Source organism: Lissotriton vulgaris, chromosome 7, assembly GCF_964263255.1.
Source record: "Lissotriton vulgaris chromosome 7, aLisVul1.2, whole genome shotgun sequence".
Lineage (NCBI taxonomy): Eukaryota > Metazoa > Chordata > Amphibia > Caudata > Salamandridae > Lissotriton > Lissotriton vulgaris.
In genome coordinates, this window is record NC_141695.1 from 866146239 (window position 1) to 866157822 (window position 11584).

At 44.1% G+C, this 11584-nt stretch overlaps 1 protein-coding gene across 1 annotated transcript in view; it reads left to right on the top strand.

Annotated features, from left to right (window-relative positions):
* The window catches only part of LOC147702591 (uncharacterized), a 49783-nt gene extending 39273 nt beyond the window's left edge, over positions 1–10510 (top strand). The window contains exon 6 of the mRNA XM_086929423.1: positions 10334–10510. Coding sequence (XP_086785549.1) covers positions 10334–10363 — 30 coding nt within the window. The 3' untranslated portion in view covers positions 10364–10510. The remainder of the gene's footprint in view (positions 1–10333) is intronic.
* Positions 10511–11584: the final 1074 nt, after the last annotated feature.

Genomic DNA, 11584 nt, shown 5'->3' on the forward strand with positions numbered 1-11584 from the left:
TGATTAATACAAATTAACAATAATGGATCACAGGGACTCATGCGGCTCCACTTCCTCCAAACGTATTGGGGGTGTACAAATATCTCCACGGTATCGATTCCAGGTCTCCCATACCTCTCCCCACTTCTCGGGATAACCTCTGGCTACATAGACCGACCTTTCCCTGAACATGCACCAATCCAAGTCTTCCGCCCACTTCACAACCTGGGGTGGCTGACTGGTTCCCCACAGCTGTGCAATGTTACGCTACGCTTACCAACCATACATGCCAATGTTACCAATTGTTTCCTATACACACTCAAATCCGTGGGTTCCCAAACATTTAATATACACCTGCGGGCCTCTGGCCGTATCTCCACCCCAGAACATCTCGCAGCACGTCATGGACATTCACCCAGTACTCCTGCACCTCTGTACAGTGCCATAACATGTGCATGAAGGTCCCAAGCTCTCCGCACCCCCTCCGGCATTCCCCACTCTCCACACGACCCATAAGAACCAGATGAGGCCCCGGTACATAGACCTATGCCAGATCTTCAGTTGCACCAATCTGAGCCTCATCTGTATCGCTACCACCTTCGGAGAGTAAACCGCCTCTCGACAATCTTCGTCGTCTAGCTCCAACCCATCAGCACTCCAATGCGTCCTGAGAAGCACTAGTGGGTCCTCCATATTGTTTATGAGCTTTTTGTATATTAAAGAGATAGTCTTCTCTGGGAGGTGCCCGTCCAACACTCGGTCCTCTAAAGGGGAAGCGTCGGGAAGAGTCGTGTCTCTGGGGATATGTGTAAGCAGAGCGTGCCTAATATGAAGGTAGCAGTAGTGCTCCCTATCGTGAAGGTGGTATTGTTGCTTGAGGGAATTGAATGTATGGACCGTACCCTCCCCCCAAATATCTTTTATCTGCATAATCCCAATAAGATCCCACTTGTCAAATCCCTTGGACTTCCATAAACTGCCCAGCTTCTCTGAGCTCTATAACGGGGTGGCAAGCGTGAGCTTCCCCTCCCATTTGAGATACCTATTAGCCGCATGCCACACCTGCATGGCATGTGCCGTTGGGCCCACGAGGGGAAACCGGAGAGGTCTGGCATGTAGAGCCCTGGTGAAATCGGTCCCTGGCACCTGCCAGCGGTCCATAGCATAGCCCGGGTCCCCGGGGGGCCCGTACATTGCATGATTCACCGCCACCAGCTGGGAGGCCCAATAGTATTTCCATAGGTCCGGCAATCCTAACCCCCCCATCGTACCAGGGGAGAGTAAACTTAGAGGATGCTATTCGGGGCCTACATCCCCGCAGAAGCTGGCTCTGGAGGGCCTCTATTTCCCTGAAATAAGATGCCGGCACTGGGTCCATTGTGTTCTTGAGTGCCTATAACAATCGGGGAAGTGCCACCATCTTGAAGAGTATCTCCCAAAGATAGCAAGCACATCCAGGAAACTAATCAGGGATCCCCTGGGATTGGTGAGGTACAGTAGGATATCGTCAGCGTATAACGAAATTTTGTCCTCCCATTCCAACGTCCACCAAAATCCTCGAATCGATCCGTCCCACCAAACCCACGCCCCCAAAGGCTCCAATGCCAGAGCAAACAGGAGCGGGGACAAGGGACATCCCTGTCTCGTGCCCCTGCCAAGCGGAAAATCAGCGGATCTGTGATTGTTTACAACCACTCTGGCCAGGGGATTAGTATACAATAGACGCACCCAGTTCATAAACTCCAGTCCGAAGCCCATCTTCCCCAAGACAGCAAACAGCTATTAAATGCCATGGTGGCGTCCAAGGACACCAGCAACACTGGCTTCTGGATCGTTGGGGTCTTGCCCAGTATTCCATGCAGCCTGCGTAGATTGAGGGCCGTATTCCGGCGCGGCATGAAGCCGGATTGGTCCGGGTGTATCAATGTAGTGATTACTTTGGTTAGTCTCGTCGCAAGAAGTATCGCCAGGATTTTAGGCTCACCGTTAAGCAGTGAGATAGGTCTGTAGGAAGAACAGAGCGTCTTGGGTTTACCCTCTTTATGGATGACCACGATGTTCGCCACTCGCTGGTCAAACGGGAGCTGACCCCTCTCTCTACTCTCTACCAACATGGACCGAAGAAACGGAGCGAGTTTATTTATTAGCGCTCAGTTTCTACAGCTCTATAGGAATTCCGTTCGGGCCCGTGGCCTTTCCCGAGTGCACTCCTCTAATGGCCTGCACCACCTCATCGTTTGTGAGGGAGGAATCAATCTAGGTACTTCCGGTTATCATCCGAAAGCGTAGGCATCTGGATGTCCCGTATCATCGCGCCTCCGTATATCCCCCGGTCGAGGTATACACTCCACTGTAAAAAAACAGAATTCATCTGGTACTGCTTGTGGACCAGTAATTATGTGTCAATTTGCTCCCTGCAGTTCTGGTACCAGCGGCGTAGCCCACTCTCCCTTCTCAAGCCACGCTATTAGTTTACCTGTTTTGTCCCCATGCTCGTATATCTTGCTATGAGTATCATCATTATGCGCTCTAGCCTTTTCCCTGGCAAGGCCTCTATATTTATCCTGTCGCAGCTTTAGCCGGTGTATACCCTCCGGGGTTGCTGCCCCAGATACCTCTGCTTCCAATCTCGTCACCTCCGCCTCTGCCTTCTTTATTTCTGCCTGACATTTCTTCTTTTTTCCCGCCACCAAAGATAAAACCTCCCCCCGGATAATGGTCTTATATGCCTCCCACAGGGTCCAAGTCGAGTCCACTGTACCACTATTTTCTTGGAAAGATCTCTCCGTGATCCCGACAATCTCCAGCCGAAGCAAAATGGGGAGTGATCAGAGATCCCCCTCCCCAGGTGTCGCGCCTCACAAATCGCAGCAGCCTGGGCCGCCGGTACCAATGTATAGTCTATTCTAGACAGGCTGTGATGTGAGGCGGACACGTGTGTAAAGTGTGTCTCGGTCGGATTACGTATCTTCCAGCCGTCCACAAGCCCCGTGGTATCTAGAAAACCGGGAAGCCACCCGGTTCTGTGCCGGTCTCGGAGCTCGGGTCGGCTGTCTGTCCCTTTGTGTAGGGCCATGCAACGATTTCCAATGAGGTGAGTCTCCTGTAGCAACATTACGTCTGGGGAGTGTTGTCTAATCAACTGGTTGACCATCTCCCGCTTAATTCTATCCCTAAGGCTGTTCACATTCCAGCTAAGCACATCCTCGTCTAACATTTGACCTTTAACCGATACGAACAAAATACAATCATAGCGTTGTAACCTGATACAAAAAGAAAAAATAAAACAATTTTTTTTAAACCAAATCTTAAGACAACCCCTACCCCCCACCAGGGCCGGACTGGGAACTGAAAGCAGCCCTGGCAAATTTTGCCAGACCAGCCCCCGTCCGGCGCGTAGCAAACCAGCCCCCGTCCAGCGCGTAGCCATTGGGCAACAATAGAGGGGTCAGTCCATGTGGCCCTGATTCTTATCTGTCTCACAAAGGGTGAATTATTTGCTGTACGTGGTAAGTGCTGACAAAACCGGGTTCTCTGCTTACCAGATTGGTAAATAACTCCAATTTAGGTATTTCATGACAAATTACAAATGGAACTGGTGCTTACTGCACCGAATTCTGCATGTATCCAAATGTACTGCACATTTGTCCCACCTGAACATTTCAGCAGGTTTGACAAGGGAAAGGAAGTGGGTTTTGGTGTTTGCCATAGTGCTGGAAACAGTGTTTGCGCAGGTATCAGAATTTACCAGCCCACTCATAATCAGAACCTTAGTGTTGCTCTCGGGCCTGTGTGGTACATAAAGTCTATTTTTCAAGAGGGCTAAGTCGAGCTCAAGGAAGATTGATACTGTTACGCATGTATTTCCTTTTCCATTTGTAGTTTTCCCAATAATTTTGAGGATCTCTTCCTCCTTCCCGCCATTATCGGAGTCTTGACTATACTCATATGGCCTATCAATCCAGTTAGCCTGTCTTTAATGTTATGTTACATTTTTAGTTTGTGTTCTATGTAGTAATTTGTAGAGTCTCTGCAGGCCTGGGCCCTTCATAGCATTTGCTGATGAGCTGAGCAGAGAATAATGTTTTTTTTCCCTGAGGGGTGGAGTAGCACGTGGAGAGTTGGAGAAAGCTTAAGTGGGATCCATCCGTCCACAAAGAACTATTCAGAGACTCTGGAGCAGGGGTGCCCAATAGGTGGGCTATTAAGGACATCCCCTTAATTGTACATATTTAAACTCAGTGGAACTAAATTAAGTGGTCAAAGTTTATCCCGAGACCTGAAAACCTAGCATGGATCAACTCATATTAAACCTACATTTGGTACTCCTGCTCTTGGGGAAACTTCATCGCATTTTTATGTTGACTTACACAAATATCGAGTTGGAAATATCAAAGGTACAGAATTTCTAATTTATTTATATCGATGTAAGTAATATCGAAGTTAGTAATATTGATAGCATATATATCTATGTAACTAATTTCGATGTTACTTATATCGATATTTGTATTATTTTTATGTATTTAATTATGTATGTGAAATATGTTTTTGTTAAATATTTTAATTTTTTAAAATTATATGTGTATTATTTTTATATATTAATAATGTTATTTTTAAGTAAATTTTATGTTTTAGTACCGGAGCGGGTTGTGAGTTTATAGGGGAATAGGGTGGGAAGTAATTTAAATATACTAAATTAATTAATAATTTTTAGGAAATATAAATTAATTTTAACTAATTTTTGTTTTTATTTTTGTAGCAGGTTGTGGGTTTATAGGGGAATTGGGTGAGAAGTAATTTAATTGTAATTAATCAATTATTTCATGTTTTTTGTTATGGATAATTATTTTATTTATAATTAATTATTAATTGGCAATTAATTATTTAAATTGATAATGTATTTATTTAATTGGTAATTAATGTTTTTAATTGTTATTTAATGTTTTTAATTGGTAATTCATGTTTGTAATTGGGAAATAATTTTTGTAATTGGTAATTAATTATTTAATTGGTAAACAATTTTGTTAATTGGAAATTAATATTTTTAATTGGTAATTATTTCTTATTAATTGGAAAATCTTTGTAATTAATTGGTAATCAATGTTTTATAAAAAGTATTATTTGGTATAAAAAATAATTTTATTGTTTAATAATTTTTAATTGTAAATTCATTTTAAATAATATTTTTCTGTAATGCAAAATATTTTATTGTTTAATATTTATTATTTGGTGAGTAGTATTTATTAATTAATATTTATTGGTATTTGTTGTTAATTTATTGTTAATTATTATTCAAATGTAATTGCTTTTAATAATTATTAATTGTTTGTAAATTATGTGGATTTATTTTAAAATTTAATTATACATTATTTTAAATATAAAAATTATTTATGAGTATGTTATAATTAAATTCTACGCTATCCAACGCTTTCCCTACTGTTGCTCCCTCTGGAGTTGGAATAGTAATTTTTACCCCTACGCTATCCAACGCTTTCCCTATGTTGCACCCTTTGGAGTTGGAATAGTAATTTTTACCCCTACGCTATCCAATGCTTTCTCTACTGTTGCACCCTCTGGAGTTGGAATAGTAAGTTTTACCTCTACGCTATCCAATGCTTTCCTTACTGTTACACACTCTTGAGTTGGAATAGTAATTTTTATCCCTACGCTATCCAATGTTTTCCCTACTGTTGCACCCTCTGGAGTTGGAATAGTAATTTTTATCCCTACGCTATCCAACGCTTTCCCTATGTTGCACCCTCTGGAGTTGGACTAGTAATGTTTACCCCTATGCTATCCAACGCTTTCCGTACTGTTGCACTCTCTGGAGTGGAAATAGTAATTTTTACCCCTATGCTATCCAACGCTTTACCTACTGTTGCACTCTCTGGAGTGGGAATAGTAATTTTTACCCCTAAGCTATCCAATGTTTTCCCTACTGTTTCACTCTATGGAGTTGGAATAGTAATTTTTACCCACCCCCTATCCAACGCTTTCCCTACTGTTGCACTCTCTGGAGTGGGAATAGTAATTTTTACCCCTACGCTATCCAGCGCTTTCCCTACTGTTGCACTCTCTGGAGTGGGAATAGTAATATTTACCCCTACGCTATCCAACGTTTTCCCTACTGTTTCACTCTCTGGAGTTGGAATAGTAATTTTTACCCCTACGCTATTCAATGCTTTCCCTACTGTTGCACTCTCTGGAGTGTGAATAGTAATTTTTACCCCTTCGCTATCCAACGCTTTCCCTACTGTTTCACTCTCTGGAGTGGGAATAGTAATTTTTACCCTTACGCTATTCAACGCTTTCCTTACTGTTGCACTTGCTGGAGTAGGAATAGTAATTTTTACCCCTACGCTATCCGACGTTTTCCCTACTGTTTTACTCTCTGGAGTGGGAATAGTAATTTTTACCCTTACGCTAACTAATGCTTTCCCTACTGTTGCACTCTCTGGAGTGGGAATAGTAATTTTTACTCCTACGCTATCCCATGTTTTTCCTACTGGAATGGGAATAGTAATTTTTACCCCTACGCTATTTAACGCTTTCCCTACTGTTTAGTTTTCTGGAGTGGGAATAGTAATTTTACATTCTACGCTATCCAATGTTTTCATTACTGTAGTTTTTTTTGGACTTTAAATAGTAGTTTTATTTATTTATGTTTTTAATATTTTTTGTATTATTTTAGATACTGTTGTATTTTATTAAGTTTAAAAATATTGAAAGTATATATTTTTTTATTTATTAAATATAATTGTTTATTTTTATTTATGTTATTATTTTATGTGTGTAGATATTTCTATAATTTATAGTATATTTTAATAATGTATAAGTAATTAAAATAATTAATACAATGTATTATTAAGTAAGTATATATTATATGTTATGTTTCTTTTTCATTAAAGTTGTATTATTCAATATGTATTATTTATTAATTTTAAACATTATTAAATATGTTTCTTTTATTTATAAGTATTATTTACTTTATTGTACTTTTTTTTCTTTACAGAAAAAAAACAATATTTTTAATAACGATATTTTTAACATCGATATTTTGGTTTCGATATTTTTGTACTTACCATGTTGTAGATAGGGTGTAGATATACTTGCCTTGGATATTCCAGCATCGATGTTTTGTAGATCGATATTATGTCCGTTGATATTCTGTCAGAGATTCGTACAGGACCACTGGGTCACGAAGGATTAGCCCTGCAAGAATCACCAGATGGGGGGACCCCAGGTCAATCTGCCGCTTCCCGGATCACCGCGTTGTGGTGCACCCCCGAAGCAATATTCCTCCGGCCGGGGTCCCCTTTACCTTGGCCCACGCGCTGCCTGGGGCCTCTTGAGCCACCCAGTGGCCCCACCCGGGCCCTCTTAATTGCAGCGCGGGCCAAATCCTGTCTTCTTCACTTCCCGCGGTGTTTCCCACAGGCTTCAATAGCCCACCCGGGCACCTTCAGTCAGCAGCCCGGGGGGTCTCTGCTCTCACTTGCCCCCAGTCCCGACAGTGTACAGTGCCCCAGGCTCTCCCCAAGCCACTCCGTTCACACGGCGTCTCCCACAGGCTCCAGTAGCTCACCCGGGCACCTCCAGACACCAGCGCGAGGGGGGGGTCCTGATGCCACTCGCCCCCTGCCCCCGCGATGCGCATGCTCCAGGTTTTCTCAAGTCCCTCTGTGCCCGCAGCGTCTCCCACAGGCTCCAATAGCCCACCCGGGCGCCTCCAGGCAGTAGCACAAAGGGGGGGGGCCCTCCCAGTGCCACTCACCACCTCCGCCTCTCTGCGACGCTCTTTTTCGCAGGTGGACCCGACCAACGACTTCCAGCCCGGGTCCCTGCTGTTGTTCCACTGCAGGGCGGCCTCCTTCTCATCCCAGTCCCCGGCTTCAGGCACGGAGCAGGCCCAGAACCGCCCTGCTCGTAGCTCCGGTTTGCGGCATCTTCGGGAGGTCGGACTTGGCTCCCGGTGCACCGCAATGCTTCATTAAGCAGTTGCCAAGCTCAGTTGGCCTCAGAAATGCCAGGATGGTGAGGCTAGGGGAAGGTCTAAGAGGAGCCTAGAACTCACGCAGCCATCTTGATCAGGCGAGTAGCTCCTCCCTTTTGTGTAGTTTTTAAAACAGATAAAAGGCATTGTCATTTACAATGCCAATAGCTTAAACTCTTGCAAATGCGAGTCCTATTGCATTACAAAAGCGTTCAGCGCCCTTGCTATAAAACAAAGTAAAAAGCGTTAGGAGAGAGCATGTCGACAAAGCTAGGAAATAGTGCTCGGAGGCTGTAATTACAGCCTACCGAGTAACAACACACTTAACAGGGGGTGTAGCCATGGGAGGTTACAAAATGAGATAAGGCGATACTAAGGAGGGACTTCTAAGCCTATTGACCAATGAAGAACCACAGTTTACAGTGGACAATGACACAAGGATAGACAGTGGGCAGAGCTTCGAGTCCCTACCTAAATAAAAATTGCCAAGCTCGACCTAAAAACTAGGGCTGATTTAGGCAGAAGTATGACATCCGCCAAAAAGTGGCAAAGTCCCGTCTGCTATACTAAGATTGCATGGATGTCATACCCACTCAAAACATGGCGGGCAGGAAATTCTCTGCTTTTGGGATGACTGTAGGGGATCCAGCTGCCCCAAGAAAGGTCTTGCCCTGTAAACTGATCCAGTTCAGACATCTAGTCTAACCTATAGCAATTAACTGGGCAGACTGTAATGGTGCTGCTGTGATATGTGGAATTTTGGGGGAGGAGGGGGCTGGAAGAAGAAACCCAATGTCAGCATGGATCAATTGGACAATCTGTGCCCTATATCTGTGCCCTATATCGCTACTACCCTACTTCGCGAAAATCGCAGAGAAGGTGGCCAACACCCAACTGACGGCCCATATTAGTAAACACAGTCTTCACCCAACCCAATCAGGCTTTCAAGCATCTTACTCGACTGAATAGGCTTTGCTCCTGTCTACTGAGACCATCCGGAAATATGTGGATGAGGGACAGACGGCGGCCTTGATTCTTTAGATTTAAGTGTTGCATTCGACACTGTGGCTCATCACACGCTGCTACAGTGTCTCGGAAAGGGCGGGGTGATTGGTAAAGCCTGGGAATGGATGACAACGTTTCTGCAAGACCGCAGTTTCTAGGTAGCACAGGGACCACATTGGTCAAAAAACATCAAGTTGAAACAGGGGGTCCCACAGGGGTCCACCCTTAATCCGACCCTATTCAATCTCTATGTCACGCCGTTGGCAGAGATTACGGAAGCATTTGGGGTCAAGGTCGTGTCTTATGCTGACGACATGCAAATGGTTGTGTCCCTTACACAACCAGATGAGAAGGCAGCCAGTAATTTTACAACATGTCTGCAAGAATTGGCGTCCTGGATGGCTAGCAATTGCCTTAAATTGAATGGAAATAAAATGGAGGTGCTGGTCATAGGCAAAGCACCATCAGTATGGACGTCGGCATGGTGGCCACAGACATTGGACATTGGGCCCTACACCCAAGCCCAGCAAACAGGTTAGGAATCTAAGGGTGTGGCTCGACACCAAACTCTTGTTTGAACACCACACAAGACGAGTGGCAGGCACATGCTTTGGAGTCCTGCGGAGACTCAGGAAGTACCTGGACTTGCTTCCTACCACAGCTAGGAAAACCATGGTCCATGCCTTGGTGACATCGAGGCTAGACTATGGGAATGTCCTCTACCTGGGAGCTAATGTCAAATGCATTCAGAGGCTACAACATATCCAGAACGCGGCAGCGCACCTAGTTCTGATGTTGCTCAAGAGAGCCCCTTCCAAGAGGGCTCTGGCCACCCTGCATTGGCTTCCGATCAAGAAGCGAATCCTGTTCAAGGCTCTCTGTGTGAGCCATCGGGATTTTACAGAGGAAGGGGTCCACCTACCTTCACAACCTTTTAACTCCTTATGCCCCTACCCGTCAGTTAAGATCTAGTGGGACGGGGAAGGTCAGCATACCTACCATTAGGAGAGCAAGGATGGGTGGTCGCTCCTTTCGTTTTGTGGTGGCACAACAGTGGAACAAACTCCTGTGGGGGCTCCGGATGGAGGCTTCGGAGGTGACTTTCCGTAAGGAGCTGAAAACTCATCTCTTTCAATCAGATTAGACTAATGGGGGCTTCACTTGGGTGGGGTCTGTATTTTTCTGCGAGGGTGTCTTAGGCCTGTACCGCAGCGCGGGGACACACTAGCCTAGTGTAACCAGGCACTTTATAAACTTCCTTATTATTATTATTATTAATATTATTATTATTATTATTATTAGCTCTTGAAAGGGAGGGCACCTTCTGTTAACGCTTCTCTTTCTTCTTACCCACAGGGAGAAAAGAAGAAGAAGAGCAAACACTGATGACGTGCCAAAGAAGGGGAGATCTCTGACCACATCTGCACTGCCACGGCCCCCCAGCCCTGGGACGGCCACTACTATCTTTGTGTATGTTCATGTCATGCCAGTCACACTGGCAACAGCTAGGGAACAATAAAATAGAAAATGTAACACTTGTGTTGTCTGTTTGTCAAACTATGTGATGGAACATGCCATCATCTCCTAGTGTTAGGGTTTCAATAAAATTCGGAAAAGTAGCATAAGAGTCCCCACGCACGAGGTTTTTAGCCTGTCTTTTGTGCCAGGGTGTCCCACCTGCACTGCAGAGACCTGCATGCCCCACCGCTGCTATCCGTAGTGCAGAATTGTGTAGAGGCCACAGAGGGTATGTATTGTGCAGTGTAATCAGAACCTGGGGAATTAACGCGATTCTGTTGTCTTTTCCTAAGTGTATATTGCCACGTACCACATGGTACACCATCTGCTAGAGGACTTACAAATTCCAAAAATGTCTGTAACTCAAAAGTTACACGTAAATATATTTACTGCATAGTTTTTATAAATGTACAATACGAAAAACACATAGAATATATATGCATATATATATATAGGCACATATTTATATATCCAAGTGTATTCATATATATCCACGTTTCCCTCGCCGTGTTTTTAAACTAGTAGTTATTTCAAGAGGACACTCGTAAAATCAAAAAAAATCTCGAAAATTATGCATCTTTTTTAAGATCTGATATCTTGAATCTTAAAGTGCGTGTTATGCAGCAGACGGTTTATGCAGCATGGGCAGCAAATCAATAATCACTGGGTAAGCAGAACTGCATAATTCCACTAGCCCTCACTGTATTTGGCCATTCAAAGCGCATTATTAAGATCAGGACCCACGGCTCCTATCCATCCTAAGTTAGAGAGAGCTAGGCCAGTGCCACCCATCAGAGCAGATACATCATTCATTTGTACTTATTCTTTACAGTGTTTTTCTGTAGCGCCACTTCGCCAAGTGGTATTAGGGCACTTTACAATAAAACAATGTCATATTACTGCAGCATAATATGAGTACACTGTGAGTATAATGTTATGTTATGCTATGTTATGTTATTTTATGTCTTTTATAGCGCTCGGCTACTCAGAAGAGTGTCCCGGCGCTTTATTGACAACTTAGGAAGACAAACACAACACAACAGATTAGAAGGACAGCAGGGTCTACAGAACACGGAAAACTAGGAAGCA